Source organism: Natator depressus, chromosome 7, assembly GCF_965152275.1.
Source record: "Natator depressus isolate rNatDep1 chromosome 7, rNatDep2.hap1, whole genome shotgun sequence".
NCBI lineage: Eukaryota > Metazoa > Chordata > Testudines > Cheloniidae > Natator > Natator depressus.
Window position 1 is genome coordinate 45,512,544 of NC_134240.1, and position 23,001 is coordinate 45,535,544.

A 23,001-nucleotide genomic window follows, 5' to 3' on the forward strand; every position below is an offset into this window, starting at 1 on the left:
CTGCTGTGAAAGTGTTCTAAAACGAACATGTGCCGGGTCATCATCCGAGACGGCTATAACATGAAATATATGGCAGAATGTGGGTAAAACAGAACAGGAGACATACAATTCTCCCCCAAAGAGTTCAGTCACAAATTTAATTAATGCATTATTTTTTTAATGAGCAACATCGGCATGGAACCTCTGGAATGGCTGCCAGAGCATAAAGCTGCATACAAATGTTTAGCATATCTGAGACATAAATACCTTGCAACACTGGCTACAAAAGTGCCATGCGAACACCTGTTCTCACTTTCAGGTGACATTGTAAACAAGCAGCAGGCAGCAGTATCTCCTGTAAATGTAAACGAACCTGTTTGTCTTAGCGATTGGCTGAACAAGAAGTAGGACTGAGTGGACTTCTAGGCTCTAATGTTTTACATTGCACTCAAAAACAAAACAGTTATGTAACAAAAATAATCTACATTTGTAAGTTACACTTTCATGATACAGAGACTGCACTACAGTACTTGTATGAGGTGACTTGAAAAATACTATTTCTTTTGTTTATCATTTTTACAGTACAAATATTTGTAATCAAAATAATTATATAGTGAGTCCTGTACACTTTGTATTCTGTGCTGTGTACTAGAAATCAATATACTTGAAAATGTAGAAAAACATCCAAAAATATTTAATAAATTTCAATTGGTATTCTATTGTATAACAGTGCGATTAATTATTTTAAATCATGATTAAATTTTGAGTTAATTGCGTGAGTTAACTGCAATTAATCGACAGCCCTAGTAAATAATAGTACAGACAAAAACTCTCTATTAGCCACCACTATGCCAATAAATTATGTGAAGAGGAGTAAAGCTTGTGGGTCACGTGTTAAATGACAGAGAACTTTTTATTTAGACACAAAATTCAGTAAAACAAAACAAAAAAAGCTTGAAAAAGGCAAACAAAATGATGTGGTAATGAGGTTTTAAGTGTCAGATCGGAAACAAGAATGCAGGACTAAGGGAGAGCACTGAGTCAAAGTATCGAACATTATCACTTTAGCCGGGTATAGAGCTATGACTCCCAGTGAAGTCTGTCATCGTGGTCAGTGACTGAAAGAAATTTCAATGTGAAGCTGCAGCTAAAATCATCATTTACCTTTATCCAAATGTCCAGTTATCCAAAGGTAATAAATGTCCCCGAAGTTAAAAGTTTCACCTATGAATAGGCTAGCCCATAAGTGTCCACTGGGGGAGGGGAGAGGGTACATCATCTTCTGAAGCATCAGGCACTGGGTTAAGATCAGGGTTTTTCAAGCAAAATTGGGTTGCCAGAATGTTTCAAAAGGTGGAATGGCTCCTGTGACTCCTGTCCCATGGGGCGGGCTGGGCTTGTCTCCCTGCTCCAGGCACTGCAGCCTCTGGGGTCCCAGTGCCATACAGGTTTAGTCCAGCTATCATGACGACAGGAGTCCATGTAGGCCATTTGAGTGAATGGCACTGCAACCCCATGAGCCAGGTCACAACTCCACTCACACAAATTTGGTCCACTCAGGGGTGGAGCCAAACCTGAGCGGTGTTGCAATGCCCAGAGCAGAGAGCCAAGCCCAGCCAGCCCCGCAACACAGGAGATGCAGGAGCTGCCACTGAGGGGTGAGTGCTAGGAAGGACCCAAGTCCCCAAAGGGGCAGGATCCAACCAAAACCATCCCAGAACCTCCACCCCCAGACTACTTACTGGGTTGCGACAGGCGCTAAACATTTGTAAATGGGTCCTCAGCCCAAAAAATTTGAGAACACCTGGTTTAGATGGACTATTGATCTAACCTGCATAATTTCTATGTTCACCCTATTTAACTTATGTATTAAAGCTTCTGTTACTACCACAGCCTGTGAAATTCTATTTCTGCTTATCATATGACGCAGCCGGACAGTTATACAGGCTGCTGCAATCAAACCACCTGTTTGTCAGTCCAAGGTTTTATGTTTCCAGTGCATTAGTGTTACAACGGAGGTAAAAGGATACAATCTCTGTGTTGACTATGACCTCTAGCCCATTAGGATGAAAAACACCACTGATGGTCATGTTGAATTTGTCAAACTTGTGGATGGCCTGTGCAGAGCGGACATCCCAGAGCACCCCATCATTTAGGACAAGGTCATCTGTGGGGTTAAAGGTGGCGCAGTTCTTCTTGTAGTTGTTGGCAAGATCTGGGTTAAACAGAGTCAATAGCTTGTTGCCAGTCTGAATATCATAGATCTTTTAGATTAAAAAGAAAAAGAAAGATTAGTTAAGATTTGTAGTTCTATCAGTGCCCAAGAACACTATCTACCATCCCTTCCAGAATTTTTTGGTGATCCCTCTCACCCTAGCTTTTCTTATGCATCGCAAATGAGAGCTTGCCAATGTCAGACTCTCCCTTCCAAGGCATCAAACGTTCAAAGTTCTCCAGGCCAGGGTCTGTGTTTCCCCATACATTTGGACAATGCTTAGCGCATCTGGGGCTGTCTAACATGTTTAACAAGCTTGAGGTTGGTACTAGAAAACTAACCCAGTTTTGAAAAACAGGTTGCAAAGTTTTAGACAAAGGCAGCATTTAACCAGTCTGCTACAGAAATATTTAAACTAACTTTAAAGGAGGTGATATTTACAGGCCACAACCAAAGAAAGAGTCCATTAGGACACGGTCAAGAAAGCCCTAAAATATAGGAGAAAGAGTTCAAGTTACTGGCAATTATTACACTACATGGTCTCACTAAACTGTGCCCCTATTTCCCTGAGAAGGATTTTCAAAACCAAAGACAAAACCTTCATACTTTTTGTGCCTGTGACTATTTTCTCAGAGGTATTTCTCACAGCCTAGTTTCCTTCTGACCCTGCAATGAAGCCATAAGCCTTTGTTTTCTGGATATCAATCTGTTGCCAGATGATCACATTGCAAACTCAGATTTGATTTCCCTGGAGTGCCAAAACACTGGAAGAGCTGGATAAGGATGGATAACTCATTTGTTTAAACAAAAATGTACACGAAAATTAGCAAGACTGGCATGGAAAATGATGAACAATTTGAATAAGTAGACTTTGTGACATTTTTTGTCAACGCTTCAAGTGAGATAATCCCTGTAATTAATTCTGTCTAGCCTGGCACCTTCAGAGAGGAAAGGAACCCCTCAGATTGCAGGATTTTCATGGCCTGATATGTGCAAAATGCTGAAAGAGTATTATGCAAAATACACAGATAATTTAAACCAACTTATTTATCACTGTAAAGCAATCTCATTCTGTTCATTCCTGCAGGAAAACTTCCAATATCCCATTTCCCTCAACAGCTGCTGAAGTACTCTTTATGGCAAAACCTTTCATTTATAAAAAGCTGCCATAACTTCTTCACACCTGCGTGTGTTCCAGCACAATTCTCTGCAGAACATCTCTCAAATGAATGACTCATCAGGCCAGATACTAGATATGCCCAATACAATTATGTCTAAAATACATATGTCTAAAAGGCAGGTGGCATACCATTCAACTCTACAGCCTAACTCAATTTTCAGGTTAACCCAATGCTTTTAAATGCAGTGAATAAGCTAATTTACACTTTTGAAGCTGTACCTGTAAAGCCTTTAATTTGCCAGTTACATACAGCTCCACAGTACCCACATCAGTTAACAGATGGTACGGGTAGGGGCATAACCTTGTCATGGCTTCAAAGAATCAATTTCCACTGGTACTTACATGGGCAATGTCCCCTTTTGTGCCAATGACCCTATCCTGAGAGTGCTTGCTGAACTCCACGTAGTGATCGTCTGGGAAGGAATGCCTGCACAATAATAATCAGTGACGAGGTCAATGAGCAGCAGATTCAGACTGTCCATTCTGAATCAGATACACACTGTGGAAATACTTCTGGAAGAGGTTATAATTTTTAACACACAAGAAATAAAACCTAAAAGAGCCTTCTCTGCTCCACTGACCATAGCAAATGGTGGTGCTAAAATGTGCACACCAGCTGGGAGTCGTCCATTTGTCAGAAGAGTATTTACTATCCACAGTCACAAACAGTACAGCTCTGAAACACACCAGCAGCAAGGCAACTTGTGATCAAAAGCCACCTCAGAACATTAACTGCAGCTGCTCAAGAAGACAGAGGTGACATTATATTTGCTAAAGAAGGGCAGTGGGAACATGTAGAATTCCCACATGCACCAATTTGAGCGCTTCAAATCTCCTGTCCACAACATGCCTTCCAGTTAATTTAAACATGGTCACATTAAAAAGTTAATGCTGTTGCCCATAGTCTAGTAGGCAATGATTAAACCTTTGAGAGATAGGAATCTCTCCCTTCTATTTTCTAAAGGGACTAAAGAACGGTTAATATTGAAATGAATTTAACTTTGTCATGTTTGCAGTATCCATCTACACTACAAAATTTACCATGCAAATTACTGTGCTACACTTTTTCAGTAGCTAGCCTTAAAAGATTGTCATGATAATTTACCAATGAAGCAAAAAACAAAAAAAATGCTACTTATTTGCTTTTTATCAAAATCACAATTTTACTCATCTGTCTCAAGTAAATACCCTCCAGGCAAATAGAATTTTGTAAGGCTATCTGCATCCAATGAAGTGATGAAGACACAGCAACATAGGAACAGAGCCAGACTTTTTTATTCAAACACTAACAATTTGAATGTTCTGGTCATAGTTACATTGCACTATCCTTTTACATAATATAACACTACCCATTTTTTCCCTTTGAAGTTATTTCATTTAACTGGTTTCCGGATAACTTTTAATTGTTCTAATTTTGTTTGATCATTTTAAACTAGTCATTACTGTGTGATCTGTCTTCTACAAAACCTGTGGTATAGGTAATATAGCTGTAGCTCACGAAAGCTTATGTTCAAATAGATTTGTTAGTCTCTAAGGTGCCACAAGTACTCCTTTTCTTTTTGTATTCTGTGTTATTGAAATCAATATATTTGCAAATATAGAAAACATCCAAAAATATTTAAATAAATGGTATTATTAACGGTGTGATTAAAACTGCGATTAATCGTGATTTTTTTAATCATGATTTTTTTTAATTGTGCGATTAATCGCAATTATTGTTTTTAATTGTTTGACAGCCATAGTTGGAATAGGTTTCCTAGCACATAGCAGCTCTCAGCTGCCAAGTACTTGAATACATTTTTGCAGTTTGCCATTCCAGGGGTTTTTGGGTACATTTAAAGCAGGGGTTCTGAAACTGGGGGTCGGAACCCCTCAGGGGGTTGTGAGGTTATTACATAGGGGGTCATGAGCTGTCAACCTCCACCCCAACCCCGCTTTGCCTCCAGCATTTATAATGGTGTTACATATATTTAAAAGTGTTTTTAATTTATAAGGGGGGGTCGCACTCAAAGGCTTGCTATGTGAAAGGGGTCACAAGTAAAAAAGTTTGAGAACCACTGATTTAAAGGTTCTTCTTTAACTTTGTGCATTTCAGACTATCAAAGGGTATGTCTTCACTACCCGCCAGATTGGCGGGCAGGGATCGATTTATCACGTCTAATCTAGATGTGATAAGTCGAACCGAGTGCTCTCCCGTCGACTCCTGTACTCCAGTGCCGCGAGAGGCACAGGCAGAGTCAACGGGGGAGTGTCAGCAGTCGACTCACTGCAGTGAAGACACCACAGTAAGTCGATCTAAGTATGTCGACTTCAGCTATGTTATTCACGTAGCTGAAGTTGCGTAACTTAGATCAATCCCCTACCCCCCAGTGTAGACCAGGGCAAAGAGTACGTACTTCATGTCAAAGACCGATTTCATCCCCCACAGCGCAGACAATGGTTGGCTCCACGTAGCAGATGTTAGCAGTAAAGATCCATCCTGTTGTTCAATGGTGTGAGAAAACGGCAGAGCAATACAAAGTGGAGTTATTGGTACACAAATGTATTTTCTCACATGTACAATAGGGGTTTAGGAATGCTCAAAGGACCCTTTCTCACTGCACTACTCAGGAATGGTGATCAGGTGGTAAATTATACCACTCTACAATATTCCTCAAAAATTTTATGGACCACTAAAAGGAGCTATACATTATGACAGCAGCAGATGAGAAGCAGGTAATCCTTGACTAAGCTCCAGTGCCCTGTGAGTGCAGAGGAGAACTCTTATTTTTTTTTAATTTCTTCCTAGATTCTTGAACATTAGGTTTCTTCCACTCTAAAGGACAGTTCTTTTTTTACAGCATCTTGTGTTTCTCCTATACATACACAAAGCCACTTCAATAGCCCTCTTCATCAGACTTACAAACACAGGTTATCAATGCAGACACAAAGCTATTGCATCCCTCTTGTGCTATCTGTTAGGTAAAAGGAAGGATTTATACAATTCTAAGGGAGGAGAGCAAAAACTGTTCCACTATTATTCTGCTAGTACTTTTGTAGGCTATGTTGCATGCTAGCCAGTAGATGTGCTTTGGGTCCATGTAACCCATATGGGGCAAAAACAGGACAAGGTTGAAACCACAGGAACTCAACGTTCAGATGAGGTCTTTGACTCCTTACCCTGGATGGCTCAAGGTGCGTGATGGCAGAGTTATGGCAGTTGTAACTGGCCTCCTCCTGCCCACTGAAAACATTGTAGAGCTTCAGCTGCCCAGTGCAAGTGCCCAGCATTAGGAATCGCTCCCGTGCAGAGAATGCACAGCAGGTAAAGCCACTTTCATCCTCATTTGCTTCCCGGAACACAGAAATTGGACGAAACCTGGGGAAGGAAAGAATGTAGAAAAGTGACCCAAAAAGGGGGAAAGAAAAGCAGCAATGAACAAGGGTGGGATGATCTTAAAACCTGTGCTTGAAAGCTCAGGTAGCTACAGTTATTACTTTAGCTTTCTTTTTAAGGGAAGATTAGAGAGAATGACACCAGCAGAGCAGGAAGAAAACAGCTGACACTGGGGCTTGCAACATCTCAGGATTTGTGTCCTGCAAGATGAAATCCTTGAGTCATAATATCCTATCAGATGTAAAATCTGGATTCAATACCTTCCAAGTTGGACTGGTGGAAAATCTGTGGCATGGTCACATGGGAAAACCTGGCCAGGTGGCTAAGACCTCATGAAAGAAGCACAGAACAAGTAAAACAAGGACAGAGGGTACATCAGGTGTCTCAGGATCATAAATTTTTGAAGGTGGTAGTGTGGTTTTACTGCCACCAAAAAATATTTGCATCAACATATGATCATTTTACAGACTTATCAGCTCTTCCCATTTATTCCACATCTGAAGAAGTCACAGACTTCTGTGTAGGTAGGACAGCACTACTGGTGGCTGTGAGGAAGAGGAGATGGGGGGTAGGCTACAAGAACAAAATAGAGATCCTGTATTCATTAATTTGCCAAAAGACCTGGATCTGACAGATAACCTCATACCTTCAGTAGCTCAGCCTTTCTGCCTCAATTGCCTCACCTGCAAAGTGGGGATTACAATACTTACCTCCCAGGCTGGGGTCATGAGGCTTCATTAGTGTCTTTGCAACAATCTGAAGCTTGAAGGTGCTATATTAAATGCTAATATCAAAGAGAAACAGAACAGCTTCTCAAATTGGATTTGCAAAATTCTCCCAACTGTCACCATAGAAGGGAAATGTTTTTATGTGTCCAAGGAATGAGGATTCTGGGACCTGCATCCACTTTTGTAGCAGGTAAGACCTTTTGGCACAGACCTCACCCCAAGAAGATTTGAGAAACATTCCTTTCTTCCTTACCTGCTGAATATAAGGTGTCTATCAAAGCATCCACCGTCCACCCCTCCATACTTCGGAAAGGCCGCCCTACGGGTCAACCGCGAGGTAAAGTTAGTTGGCGCCTGGCGCCTCTGTTTTGGCTCAGGGCACTGGTGGGGAGTAAAAAGAGAGAAAGGGGGGCAGGTGGCAACAGGGTTCTTGCAGCGGGCATGCTGCTCCCTAAGGTACTCTGTAATTATACTGTCCAGCGTGGGTGGGGAAGGGAGGTGTCTGTCCAGCTGCTTTTTGATGGCTGGGCTCTGGCTGTAGGCGCCGTGGTCCGATTTTTGTCTCAGCACTCTGATTTTCCTGCCATTGCAGGGTGGTGGCCTCTCTCTGATGAAGCTAATCCTGCCAATCAAAGGGGAGTTGCTGGCATAAGAAGGACCTGGAAGGGCAAGTGGACCCTGGGACACAGAAGGCCTTGGTTGAGCATGGACAGAGGTGGCAGTAGAACCTACAGAAGCATGGCTACTCAGTCGGGCCGAGATACCGTTAGCTATACGAGGTGTGCGAGGCAGAGCCACAGGGGAGGCAGCGGCTGCAACAGGGGTGAAGGCGGAGGAGTGAGATGCCGCAGTCATGGGTAGATCTGCCTCTTTAGTGAGGACAGTAGCAGTTTCTCCTAGCCCCTTAGAGATGAGATGGTTCCGAATCAAAAGCAGCAGCTCCTTTTCAGGAAATGAGATCCTTGACTGGGCCACCACATCCGCTTTCTGCAACCGAGCCAAGGAGACATCTGTGCCAATCAGCAATGGCTTCCCTGAGACACGCTCTATCAGCTCGGCAGCATACTTGCAGAACTTGACATGGTCGCTGCGCTTGTCCTGGAGCACAGGCTCCTTCATCAGTTGCTGGATCTGACAGCTGCTGAAGAGGGGAAGCTTGCTGATGATCTGCCGGACGGTACTGCTACGGGACAGCCCCACCAAGGCCTTACAGGCTAACGCTCGGATCTGATCTGCATCCGTAATTGGCATCTTTATAGACAGCAATGACAGCAGCACTTTGATGCCATTGTTGGACTGCACCACATTCCACATCTTGGCCAGTGTGTGCTCACTGCTTTTGGGTGCCTGGGGGAGCTTTCGTCGGGGGGTTCCCGAGATGAATTTGCCAATACTGGAGATCCGATTATCTGGGCCACACACACAGTTGATGATGATCTGAAGGGCTGACTTCTGGATCTCTGCATCATGGATGAAGAATTCACCCTCAGCAACTCCCAGGATGATGCTGATACCTAATGAGAAATACTTCTGTTACCATGCTAGCCTACTTAAGCATTACACACTGTTCTAAAAATCAGAGTATGAGACATTGCTCTGCAGTCACCTCATTCTCTCTAACAACCACAGCTGTTCCTCTATCTCCCCAGGCTAGATAATCCCCTCCACTAGTACCACCCACTGATATGCTCCGTGAATCACACCACAGCAATACTCAGTGACGGGTCAAATATGGTCTCTCACAGAAGGTGATCAGGCATGGTCCATGTTAGCTTTAGGCCAGGCACCTCACCAGACTGCAGCTATGACATGGGGATTGACACAGAGGAGTGCCTCTGGGATTGACATCACAGAAAGCAGCTATCTATTATGTACATAACAAAGCAAAAGTGGAGGAGAGGGTAACTTTTTATACAAAAAGGACAATACACATCACACCCCCCAGAGTGACTCAAAGAAAAAAGGCTGGAGCTAGTTGCTTTTTGGTCAAAAAGAATCTATTACTTTAATTGTTCTTCAAATCCAACCTTCATTCCAGGAAGGACTAGTGGAAAATGCTCACACATAAAAGATTCCCTCTCAGAGCTACACCAACTGCCCCGCACCCCCGCCAGTTCTAGAACATGCCAGGCCCCTTCCTCCTAACATTTAGAGGCCAGAAATCAGCCAGAGTTGATTCATTTGCAAGCTGTGAGCATGTGGCATGACTGACCCAAGACACTGAATCAAAAAGGGGCACACTCATCAGCCGTTTAATTATTTAACGGTCAGTACTCCCCTCCTACCGACTCCCAATGCCATATCCCATGAGGACACTTTAAGAGTCCGGGAAGCTGAGTGACCCTCACTCTCCCATTGGAAATGTGGATTTGCCAGTATTATTTGTTGAGCACTGACAATGTGCTCTGGGTTCTTCAGAACAAGGAGACAACAAAGGCTGTGCCCCCCAGGAGTTTACAATTTAAGTACTATATCACAAGCTCCTCTCATTTATCTGCATCACTGGCTGTGACTATGAACGGAGTGCTGTAGACCTCTATCTTACTGTGGGGGGTATGAAGTAAGTCACCTAAATATCATTTAACTAAAGATATGACTGTTAAAGTACTTAAAGCCTAAAGGCCAAGCTCAGCTTACCCACAGTGGAGACAGTAGATCCTGCTTCATCCAACACATCTACAGGCTCTGCCAGCTGCAACTGGATTTTAGGAACCACAGTAAGAATAGCCAGAACATCCAAAGCGTAGCGTACTGTGTCATTCCTGGAAGAGTACAGCGAAAGAAATAATTAGAAATACTAGGATATACTATATATAATAATAATTCCTATATATAATAGGAAATACTAGGAGCATTTATAACACTTCAACAGGACTCCCTGCAGATTATTCTTTCTTTGGCTACAGGTTGGATACTGCAATGTAGGATAAGGTCCGGGGGATGAGATGTTTCAGGAATTTACCAGAAAGTAGCTTTGCTCTGGCAGCATGCTGCTGTAGAGAGCCTGTTGTCAAAAACAACAGACAGGCCTTTAGGAGCGACATCTCCTAGGTTAGTTCTATGCAACTCTAGAGTTTGGTCACTATAGAATTTCCTCTGAGGTCTCCAGTCTAAGCATAGTACAGTAAATCAGCAGCTTCCAACACCCCCTTTTTGACTGGCCAGATATTCATAATCTCGATACAGGCTCATATTTCAAAACACCTGGCCAAATTCAGCAAAGTCAACAAAGAGAAATGAGAAGTATCCCTCCTTGACCCAGCTAATGGAGATTTGCCCTCTGCAGGGCAGCCTAAATAGTTGGTTTTTCCCTTCTCTCTGTGCTATGAAAGATTATGTTTTCTAGTCTCCAACAATGCTTTGGTTATTGCTTTCTGTTACTAAGCAAACACAATGAAAAGTAAGCAAAGTTTGGGGTGGATGGGAAATGCAAATTTAGACTAGAAATTAGACGAAGGTTTTTAACCATCAGAGGAGTGAAGTTTTGGAATAGCCTTCCAAGGGAAGCAGTGGGGGCAAAAGATCTATCAGTTTTAAGATTAAACTCGATAAGTTTATGGAGGAGATGGTATGATGGGATAACATGGTTTTGGTAAATAAATATTCATTGTAAATAGGCCCAATGGCCTGTGATGGGCTATTAGATGGGGTGAGATCCAAGTTACCAGGAAAGAATTTTCTGTAGTATCTGGCTGATGAATCTCGCCCATATGCTCAGGGTTTAACTGATCGCCATATTTGGGGTCGGGAAGGAATTTTCCTCCAGGGCAGATTGGAAGAGGCCCTGGAGGTTTTTCGCCTTCCTCTGTAGCATGGGGCATGGGTCACTTGCTGGAGGATTCTCTGCTCCTTGAAGTCTTTAAACTATGATTTGAGGACTTCAATAGCACAGATATAGGTGTGAGGGGTTTTTTTGTAGGAGCGGTGGGTGAAATTCTGTGGCCTGCGTTGTGCAGGAGGTCAGACTAGATGATCATAATGGTCCCTTCTGACCCAAATATCTATGAATCTATCTATAAGACTGTGGTTAGAATCTACTCAGCTTCTATTTTACCAGCGATTCTTGAAGACTAGAGTATTCTGGCTCTGTAGAGCCCTTATGGCATTCACATCATCATGTTTCCACTGTGGTTCAGCTGTCAATGATACTCCTCCTTTCATACACACTAACTACAAGACTATAGCACAGGCTCGCTGCAGAGCAGAAGACACTGTGCATGTGTGCCCTTAATTAGATGTTGGGGCTCTGTTTAATGTAAAAATGGAAAATTTTCTTATTTAAAGTATTCATGCCCCACTACAGAGTTGCACCTAGTCTGGGAAATGCAACAGTACAGTATAGTATCTACTGTCTCACCTGGCATAGTATGTCTTCCAGTTGCATGCTATGGAGATAAGCTGGAGCATGAGTTGCACACAAGACAATTTGAGAAAGACTTCTGCTGGCTCCCAGTAGAGCTGTGCTGGACCATACTCTATTAAAAACTCCATCATCTCCACAATCTGCTCATGAGTGTAGGAACAGGCCTATAGGGAGAGGAGGTAGGGTGAGTTAAAGAGCTATCACAAAGGTTATAAGCTTAGGAGAGAAGAAGCCAAAATAAATACAATTTCATTTATAGTTAACTTGCTTTTGTTTTTCAATTTATTCCCTTACTATACTAGCTACTGTAGCTGCCACTACAATAAATGCTAGAGAAATTATTAAAACAATATCCTTCAAGTTTCCCACTAGACCTAGAAATGACAAGTGAGTTTGAGAAAACTAAGAAAGAGGTTGTATCAAAATAAAGTTCTGGCTTCACAGGGCTAATATACAGTAACTATTTATAAGCCGACCCCCCGCAAGATGGTGGATAAGTAAAAATGGAAAATTTTTATGACCTATTCATAAGTCGACCTATAAGTGTGGGATCAGCAAACTTTGGCTCCCAGGCCATCAGGATAAGCCGCTGGTGGGCTGAGATGGATTGTTTACCTTGGGCATCCGCAGGCATGGAGGTAAACTTAAGTAAACAAAGTGTCCTGGTGTGCCAGCTGCTTACCCTGATGGGCAATTGGTGGGGAAATTTTTTGTGGGGGAGAAGCCGGGGGTCAGGGGAGTAACCCTTGTGACCACGCCCCACATGACCCCACCTCTAGCCCAGGACCCCCACACTCTCCCCATCCCATCCTTTCCCACCTTAGCTGGGGAGGGCCAGGCGAGGATGTCTCTGGCCTGGCTGGAGCTGCTCCGGCAGGCTGGGCAGCACGGCCGCAGCCTGCTCCAGTGGCCCAGACCGGGCAGCACGGCCGCAGCATGTTCCAGCAGGCTGGGCCGGGGGCATGGCTGCAGCGTGCTCCAGTGGGCCGGGCGGCACAGCCACAGCCTGGTCTGGGGAGGGGCTGAGTGGCACAGCTGCAGCCTGCCAGCCCCAGAGCTGCATCAGAGGCTGCGGGGAGAGCAGGGTGGCCAGAAGCGGAGAGATTCTGGCCCAGCCTCTTCCCTTCTGGCTCTGCTGGCTGTGCTGCCTCGCCTTGCTCCCTCTGTTGGGGGGAGGGGCTGTGTCTCACCTCTCCCCTTCTCTATACCCGTTCAGCAGACCCCCTTCTCTGATGCGTCCCTTTTTCACTAAAAAAATCTGGCTTATGAATGAGTATATACAGTACTACACAATTTAGAAAGAGTTCAGTAAAAATTTTACACTAATATGTTTCAAACTCACAAAAGGCTGCAGTAAAATGGAGTTACAGTCCCTAAATTCCTACCATAAAAACCATTTAAAATAGAAAAAACCTGAATAGTCTTTTTTCTCAATCTTCAGCACTTCATCTTTCATACATTTAAATAAACGTATTTTTAAAACATAAAAGAAAAGTGACTTTAAACACAAGATTCCTGCATTTTTAATTCCTTTGTTTTTCTGAATGAAACTTTACGTGTAATTTTTGTCACTCCACAGAAGTGGAAGTTGTCTTTTCAGTTCCCATCTAAAAACCTAGCAAAAAACAGAACAGAAACCACTGCTCCCTCAGGATTTACAATTTAAGATCAACTGGAAAAAATAGGAACTAAAGGTAACACAAGGATTTCTTAGCTTATTTCTAAAGACTATTGTCCTCCTTGGGCACAGAGAGGATTGTTCCACCTGTTGCCAGAGCAGAATCTCACAACGGGACCCAAATTCTCTTCAGTACCTTTAAAAACTTTACTGATCATGCCCTTTCAGGGGTGAAAAACATGAGCAGGAAGTAGATATGTGATGAAAAAGTTCTGATTAGACACTCTTAGCTTAACTCTCTGATGGGAAAGAAGGTGTCCGCTCCCAATTAAATGGAAGCCAAATACCCCCTGAAACTTTGCTACAGACATTTTTCTATTGCCATGACACCTCACTGGGGAAAAAACTAAACAGTCTGTTGTGCATCCTGTATGGATTCCACTGACTTCAGAAGACATTGTTGCAGACATGGAAATGAAATAATGTGAAAATGTCATACCCAGAGCAGTATCAAAATCCTACACATACTGCTCACCTTGTATGGTGGCTGCGGATGGACCAGAATGCCACCTTCAGTACGCTGGAGCGACTGCTTCACCTGTTCAAGTTTGATGGCAAGATGAGCTTCAAAGTACCTGCGCAGGGCCATGCAGGTGTGCTTCCCAGTTTGGCGACTGGCAAAGATCTCATCGTCACTCAGGAGGGCTCCCTGGTCTTCCAGGTTTAAGATCTCCAAGGTGCTGATCTATACAAAGCAAAGTCAAGAAAGGGGAAGCATCTTTTCACTCAGCTCATTCTTCAGCAGGAAGATGCCTACAACTGTCAACTGCATTTGTATGAAAAATTACCCTATAGAGCTAATCTCAGTATCAGGATGGATATCAAATATCACAGCTGAAACTGTAGATTTGTGTTCTCTTTCAGCTATTAAATGGAAGCCTCTTTTTGCAGAGAGAGAGAGAGAGAGAGAGAGAGATATATATATATATATATATATGACTGGGTGAATAGCAATATTCTCCGGAAAGAGTAGTTCCCTCTTCCCCGTTACACATAAAACCAAAGGCAAATCCAAAAGCCACATCAGGGCAGATCTGTAGAAGGTGTTTCTACAGCAATCACATGAGGATTAGAACACATGTTGGTGGAATGGTATCACTCATTAGGTAAAAGGTCTGAGAACTAAGCCAAAGTTAGAATTTAATAGGCCGTTGCCCAACAAAGGAGCAGCACTAACAGGCTGTTTGGGAAGTGTCACCCAGTCCTCAGCCTTCAAGACAATAATCATAGGATCTTTGAGTGTGAGAAGAGAGTAAAAATGCCCCCAAAATGGGGAGGCAGACTACTCACGTCCATCACGCAGAATCCCCACATCCCACCTCCATCCATTCCAACGGGAGGGAGGGGAGCTCTTTACAGCTATAAAGGTCAGAGCTCTAAAACTTGACGCTAAAGTGATGTCTCGAAACATAAAAGGAGACTGTAATTGTTACCAAGTTCACTAAGCGACGGAGGCCATCATGCCTGTCGAAGAGCTCCAGGACAGCACGGAAGGAGAAGCAAATGGAGAAGAACATGGTAGCATGGCAGCAGCCCGAGGCATGGGAACATTCCATCAACCACAGGGTGTAGTTCACAACATCCGACAGCACGTTATGGGGATGCATGCACACCTACAAAGCAAAAGATGTAATGACAACCCTCCCATCCTGGGGACAGACATATTGAGTGCATGCTTACACTCAGACAGTCACCACTGGCTACATAAGAAGTGAAGTAATTACTAAATACAGTTGCTTTTATCCTGAGCAGCAATGATCACAACCCCTGAATCCCAGAACGAAGGACACGACTCGAAAACATATGCATGGCTCAAAAGACTTTGCCCCTTTTAGCCCACAGTGGCTGACTGCACCATGGTCCCACCTCTCTGGATAGGAAGTGGGATTTTTAACAAGCTGTTTTATTAACCTGTAATCTTTAGTCATGTACCATACTTTTTAAAAAAAATCCAAAAGCCCATTAGCCCTGCTAAGGTCAGACAACATGACCTTGTTTCAGATTATTATTTATATTTATCAAGCACAGGAGAGGCAGCTTAGACAAATATAAATGTTCTTTGACCTGCAGAGTTTACATCTGAATATAAACCAGGAGCTTCAGAAAAGTGGGGTTTGGATCATTGGAAAAGCCTGTCGAACAGGTTCTCCGTATGAGGGGGGTAGGGGTGTACAGACACAAGAGGATCCTAAGTGCCAGTAACTAGAAGTGCTCTAGTTAGATCAAGCTAGCTAACTAGTTTTTTATCCCCTGCTCTGTTTTCTGGAACCACTCCCCTTTGCTCCCTGCCAGACAGCTGAAGGACCTGGCTAGCACATCAGATGATACTGATGTGCTGGCTGCCAATTATCCAGAGATTTTGGGTAACTGCCACCACTTTTGAATAATGGTGTTCACCATGCTATACTAGCAGAAATCCCTCTTTAGCTCCAGGTTAACTGCTCATCATGCAGGATAACCACAAATCTGTACACTACTTGTTTACTGAAGTTGGCATCAAACAGAAAAGAAATAAACAGAAATTCGGGAACAGCCAGACACGAAGGAATTTAATAGGCAGAAGTGTAGTTTCTTATGTTAACTACTAGTTTAGTTGCTACTGTCCTTAGTTGAAAAAGAATGTAAGACGTTACAGTGATAAGGCCAGGAACCACATGTAGCCTAACAGAAAAGGAGTACTTGTGGCACCTAACCAATTTATTTGAGCATAAGCTTTCCTGAGCTACAGCTCACTTCATCGGATGCATACTGTGGAAAGCACAAAAGATCTTTTTATACACACAAACCATGAAAAAATGGGTGTTTACCACTACAAAAGGTTTTCTCTCCCCCCACCCCACTCTCCTGCTGGTAATAGCTTATCTAAAGTGATCACTCTCCTTACAATGTGTATGATAATCAAGGTGGGCCATTTCCAGCACAAATCCAGGGTTTAACAAGAACGTCTGAGGAGGGGTGGGGGTGGGGGGTAGGAAAAAACAAGGGGAAATAGGTTACCTTGCATAATGACTTAGCCACTCCCAGTCTCTATTCAAGCCTAAGTTAATTGTATCCAGTTTGCAAATGAATTCCAATTCAACAGTCTCTCGCTGGAGTCTGGTTTTGAAGTTTTTCTGTTGTAATATCGCAACTTTCACATCTGTAATCGCGTGACCAGAGAGACTGAAGTGTTCTCCGACTGGTTTATGAATGTTATAATTCTTGACATCTGATTTGTGTCCATTTATTCTTTTACATAGAGACTGTCCAGTTTGACCAATGTACATGGCAGAGGGGCATTGCTGTCACATGAATGGACACAAACCAGATGTCAAGAATTATAACATTCATAAACCAGTCGGAGAACACTTCAGTCTCTCTGGTCACGCGATTACAGACGTGAAAGTTGCGATATTACAACAGAAAAACTTCAAAACCAGACTCCAGCGAGAGACTGTTGAATTGGAATTCATTTGCAAACTGGATACAATTAACTTAGGCTTGAATAGAGACTGGGAGTGGCTAAGTCATTATGCAAGGTAACCTATTTCCCCTTGTTTTTTCCTACCCCCCACCCCCACCCCTCCTCAGACGTTCTTGTTAAACCCTGGATTTGTGCTGGAAATGGCCCACCTTGATTATCATACACACTGTAAGGAGAGTGATCACTTTAGATAAGCTATTACCAGCAGGAGAGTGGGGTGGGGGGAGAGAAAACCTTTTGTAGTGGTAAACACCCATTTTTTCATGGTTTGTGTGTATAAAAAGATCTTCTGTACTTTCCACAGTATGCATCCGATGAAGTGAGCTGTAGCTTACAAAAGCTTATGCTCAAATAAATTGGTTAGTCTCTAAGGTGCCACAAGTACTCTTTTTCTTTTTGCGAATACAGACTAACACGGCTGTTACTCTGAAACATGTAGCCTAATGTCACTTTGAAAGTGTGGTACACCTGTGGGGCTAAATGCAGGGTACCACCAAAACCTGTCTAAAGGGGCTCAAAGATGGTAGCCACAATCAGAGTGTTAAATGAAGGATATGATCTACGGTCAAGTCTCTTAACCATACACCCTTTCGAGACCAGCACTCCAGTACCACAATTTGGTACCTAGCACAACAGAGTATCGTAGAAGAAACAATAGCAAGGCTCCTTGTTCCTTCCAGGAGCGACAGTGTGAACAGCTTCAGTTACTGTGCAGTGACCTCTCTGGGCAACTCCGAACAACTAGTTACTGTATTCTGAGAGAATTATATCCAGCCCGTCTCATTTTAAGAAGAAACCAATCATTTCACAAAACTGCATTTGTAGCGGCCATTCTATAACATACTATTTAAAGCAATCTAAAAACAGACAAAAACTGGAGGGAAATTATGAGAATCTGCTAACAACTTGACAGGAGGAGACAAGGACAAACTTCCTAGTGGTAGATACAAGACAAACATTCAGGTAGGGAAATAACTCTCCTTAGCTACTCTGCTCATAGCTTCATAGATCTGAAGGCCAGGAGGGACCATTATGATCACCTCCTGCATAACAAAGGCCATGCTGCTGTCCATGCTTTCACAGAATCAGAGAAATGCAGGGCTGGAAGGGACACAAGAGGTCCCAAGTCCAGTCCACTGTGCTGTGGCAGAAGCAAGAAAACCTAGACCATCCTTGACAAGCGTCCAACCTGTTCTTAAAAACCTCCATTGATGGGGATTCCACAACCTCTCTTAAAGCCTATTCCAGAGCTTAATATCATTAGAGTTAGAAAGTTTTCCCTAATATCTAACTTAACTCTCCCTGATTGCAGATTAAGCTAATTAATTCTCGTCCTACCTTCAGTGGTCATGGAGAACAGTTGATCACTGTCCTCTTTATTACTGCCTTTAATAAATTTGAAGACTTATTGAGTGTCCGTTCCCCCCACACCTCAAGTCTTCTTTTCTCAAGATTAAACATGCCCAGTTTTTTTTTAAACCTTTCCTTACAGGTCTGGGTCTCTAAACCTTTGATCATTTTTGTTGCTCTCCTCTGGACTCTGTCCAGTTCTAGGCACCGCACTTTAGGAAAGATGTAGATGAATTGGAGAAAGTAATTCAGCTGAGACCTCACCAGTGCCAAGCAGAGAGGGACAATTACCTCCATTATCTTAAATGAAACACTCTTTTTAATACACCCCAGAATGATATTAGCCTTTTTTGCAACTGTATCACATTGCTGACTCATATTCAATTTGTTATCCACTATAACCCTCAGATACTTTTCAGCCATACTACATAGCCTACAACCATTTTGTACTCGTGTACTTGATTTTTCCTTCCTAAGCATAGTATCTGGCAGTTGTCTTTACTGAATTTCTTCTTGTTGATTTCAGACCAATTCTCCAATTTGTCACATTTTGAATTCTAATCCCATCCTCCCAAGTGCTTGCAACCCCTCCCAGCATGGTGTCATCGGCACATTTTATAAACATTCGCTCCACTCTGTTATCCAAGTCATTAATTAAAATACTGATTAGTACCAGACCCAGGACTAATCCCTGTAGGATCCCACTAGATAAACCCTCCCAGATTAACAGTGAACCATTGTTGCAGGTGAACTATACACTGAAGTGTGGGTGGCCTCACTGCTTGTTTTGGAGTGCAATAGAGGAGCCCCAAGCTTGGATTTTATGTGGAAAAGCAATGCCAGCAAATCAGTAGCCACGAATTCATAGATTTGAAAGGCCAGAAGGGAGCAGTATGATCATATGACCTTCTACATAACACAGATTACAAAATTGGGGAGGGGAGTTGGTGAATTTTCCTGTGATTTTATGTACTGTGATTCCCCCCATTACACCCCCTGGAAGGAGTTGCACACCCCCATGGATAAACATAGTCAGTCAAACACTCTCTCAGTGGTACTGTACATATTCCTTCACTTCAATCCTTCTCTATACAGGCCATGACCTCAAAACAGTAGCTGGCTCTTCAGCTCTACCATTGAACTGTTCATTCACTGTTTGAACCGACTGACACAGAGCTTCTCGATACCGTGCGAATCATTACAACACTAGTAAGGGAATGTCTCTTACCCTCTCCATGGCATCCTGGTTGTAGGATAGATAATATAAGCACATGGAGACCCCTGTAGCTGCCATGGAAGGACGAGGAATCTCTAGCAGCTTCTGCACTCCTCCATGAGCAACAAACTCCGTAGCAAACTTGTTGTGGAGCAGCAACGATGCCAAATGCTAAGAAAAGAAAGCAAGTTAGCGTGGGATTCCCCATACTTCTCTCAGTGCTCCGCAATACTTGAGAAAGATTCTGCCCTGCTACTTGTATAAGGAGGTAGCAAAGAAATTTGGTTTCCTAATTCCTATTCTCCCCAGCATATGTGGAAAAACAACATGGACAAAAGACAGAGCGCCCAGAGTGTTTAAGATTTCTTGCGAAAGGGATACAAAGAAAAGTGAGACAATACAGTGAAAATTGCCAAAAGGGGTGTGTTCTGGGTTTTTTTTAAAAAATAACTTTTAGTAATCTCTCTGTATCAATTTATTTTTCATCAAACCACCATGAAAAATGTAAATACTCAGTTTATATATATACGCTAGGTTCTCCCATTTAATTAAAGATTTTTTTACAAAATGAAGGTTGAAAGCTCTTGCTAAAACTGAACTCTGTAACACAACCTTAACGGTGGAGTAACTACTTCTCCACCATAATACCTACCACATAAAGTAAAATAAAAAGTTACTTAGGACATCATTAGTCCAATGATGTAACATAGGAGCTTCTATCCCGGAGGTGTTTATGCCACCACCCTTCAGTCATGTCTTTCAGACTCAATAGAGCAGCCCAGTAATGCAATCTCAGAACAGCAGCAAACATCAGAGCTTCTGAGGAAAGAGGATTTTATGCCCCCTCTTCTCTGCAGAGAACATAGGCAAGTAGTGGCGGGGAAGCAGATATAAGCTCCCCCCACAATGAAATCCTTCCCCAGACAGTTAGGGGGACTGTCCAGGGTGTCATTGTAGTAGCATAAGAGCACATTTTGGGACTTTGCCCCATGCAGATTTTTTTCTGTATAGTGGTAATCTGCCCTACTTTAAAAGCATATATCCCTATTAACTGCTCTAGCCTTTGAAGCCGTTCTCTCCCAATGCAGTCCCTCTGGTCTCTTCAGAGGGAAAGGAATCTTAACACTCAAAGAACTTTATAAAGGCTGGAAAGAATCCCCATTTTACACATAGGGAATCTTAACCTAACTGCACTTCAGAGATTTGTTCAAGATTACACAGCCAATTAGCAGTAGTGCCAGGATTAGAACCTGCAATGGACATTTATTCACTTGCTCTCGCCACTAGAAATCAATCCCCATTTATTTCATGTGACAAATGGGAAGTGGTCTCTCCCACTTGTTGCTTGCTTTGTCTTTGCAGAGCGAGGAAGCATCTGATTCAAACTGATTCCATTTCCAATCCCAGGCCAGCCTGCAGGACATACAGGTGCCATCTACTGAAGGAGAAGAGCATTCACCTCAGAAGCCCTTGAGCCTGCAGAGCAAATAGCTGGTTCAATGCACCACAATTCAACACACAACTTCTTTGCACCATGAGAGTAATTTACCTTTAGAGCTTCAAAGGTGAGCAGCACATCGTTGGTCCGTTTCAGGTCAATGTAGAACATCATCAGTTCTCTTGATCCAAGTTGCATGAAGATAGGGAGCAGCTGAGAACAGTGAGAATTGAGACTTGCTCAATGTTTCATAGCATTTAAAAGGTCTGTTTTATTTTTTACTCTTTTCCCAAACCCCAATTTTCCCCTATTAGAGGATACCTGTTATGAGAGGTCAAAGGTACACATCTCCATCCACAGGAAGCAATAAAGGTTAACAGACCTCTTGTAATACATCTGCTGACTGAAGCAAGGTGCATGACAGCGGCCACATGGAAATCTTAAGACACTCCTTCAGTAAGAATATGACATGTCCACACAGGGAACAGTGCAAAGACAACTACCCAACAACCGAACAAAAAACAGAAGAGCAGGGCAACAAAACCAAAAACCCTTCATATAAAATTCTATGTGCAACAGCTTTTGAGTATTAACTCAGAATTTTATATCTTATTATTGCTGACAGACTCCATGCCATGCAGCAATGCATGGGGATTATTATGACAGTCCCACAGTTTCTTTGGTTCTCTCAGAAGCAAAGAGTGCATAAGCACATGTAAGGTATGCCATAAAGCAATTTTGAGTTGCTGGGTCGCATCTCACACCATGTTAATCAAGGGAAATTTTCTAAGCAAAGGTACAGCCTCTCAGCAGACCTGTGCTAAACCAGGGCTCCTTGGTGAAACTGATCTGACCCCTACTATTTGTGTCCAGATATATAACAAAGCAAACAGCTCCATTTTCCAGCTTTGCACTTGCTTTAACACTTCACACATATATGGCATCTTTTCTCTCAAAGCACATTACAAATGTAGAGTGTTAATCTTCATTTTACAGATATCTTGAAACATACACAATTTCCCTACGAAACTTGCCCCATCTCACACAACAAATCAGTAAGAGTTAAGAAAAAGAAACAGAATCCAGGAGTCTGATTCCCAGTGACCTGGTACTCTATAACCGTTAGCCAGGACTGCCGCTTAGTTTCACCTTAACCATTTATGTCTCATATTTTAAGTGAACAATTAGTCTGAAAATAATTTACATTTTAGGGTTCTATAGTGACCTCTGCCACATTCAGGACACATCCTGAAGTGGAACAATGGCACTCAGAGCTTTACGTAGGGTTGGCAGAATTTGATTATTTTTTTGTTCTAATGTTGATAATTATTTTTATTCGTTTTTACTTTATTTTATTTTCTATTTTTAACTATTTTTATTTTTACAGTTGTGAGGCATAGGGTTGGAGTTCATGTTAGGGCTGTGCTGACAGTGGGGCTGCAGGAGCTAACTGTGCGACTGAGGGGCCCAAGACACCAGGGCTCAGGGTGTGGCTGCAGTCATCCAGGCCTGGTGGAACAGAGATCCACAGGCAGGACTGAGGAGGACAATGAGCCCCCAACCTGGGGGAGGCCATCCCACTGCTGAACAGTTCCTGCCCGGGGACAGCTCCCACACTCTTCACTGATGAGTAAGTGGGGCCGTGACAGCAGAGCTGAAGAGGGATCCCTTGATGGCCACAGGACTGGTGACACTGGATCCCTGCAGGCACGGGGAAGGCTCAGGTCCTGATGGGATACAGCAAAGACCCCTGGCCAGGGCCATGAGGGCAACAATGAGTCCCCATCTGCAGGGGTGGACACCGCACAGCTGAATGGCACCTGTCCAGGAATAAAGCCATTCTGAAGTGGAGTTGCATCCTCTATGGCCAGGGACAATGATGATTCCTCCTCGCAGTACTGGACAGGGATCTCTGTTCTGCCAGGCCGGGATCGCAGTTTTCCCCACACCTTGCGCCTGCAGGGACTGGATGTCACTGACTCCACTCACTCACACACCAGCCAGAAGCGTGGAAG

General features: G+C 43.1%; 1 protein-coding gene across 3 annotated transcripts in view; it reads right to left on the reverse strand.

Annotated features, from left to right (window-relative positions):
- Window positions 1–23,001, reverse strand: part of DCAF1 (DDB1 and CUL4 associated factor 1) — a 104,036-nt gene that overhangs the window by 48,003 nt on the left and 33,032 nt on the right. For all 3 annotated transcript variants that reach the window (XM_074958296.1, XM_074958297.1, XM_074958298.1), the window contains exons 8-18: window positions 21,098–21,199; window positions 19,561–19,719; window positions 14,953–15,132; window positions 13,995–14,204; window positions 11,836–12,005; window positions 10,116–10,240; window positions 7,732–8,992; window positions 6,534–6,732; window positions 5,771–5,853; window positions 3,717–3,801; window positions 2,010–2,243 (exon numbers count right to left, since the gene is read on the reverse strand). In XM_074958296.1, the coding sequence (XP_074814397.1) occupies window positions 2,010–2,243; window positions 3,717–3,801; window positions 5,771–5,853; window positions 6,534–6,732; window positions 7,732–8,992; window positions 10,116–10,240; window positions 11,836–12,005; window positions 13,995–14,204; window positions 14,953–15,132; window positions 19,561–19,719; window positions 21,098–21,199 (2,808 nt within the window). The remainder of the gene's footprint in view (window positions 1–2,009; window positions 2,244–3,716; window positions 3,802–5,770; window positions 5,854–6,533; window positions 6,733–7,731; window positions 8,993–10,115; window positions 10,241–11,835; window positions 12,006–13,994; window positions 14,205–14,952; window positions 15,133–19,560; window positions 19,720–21,097; window positions 21,200–23,001) is intronic.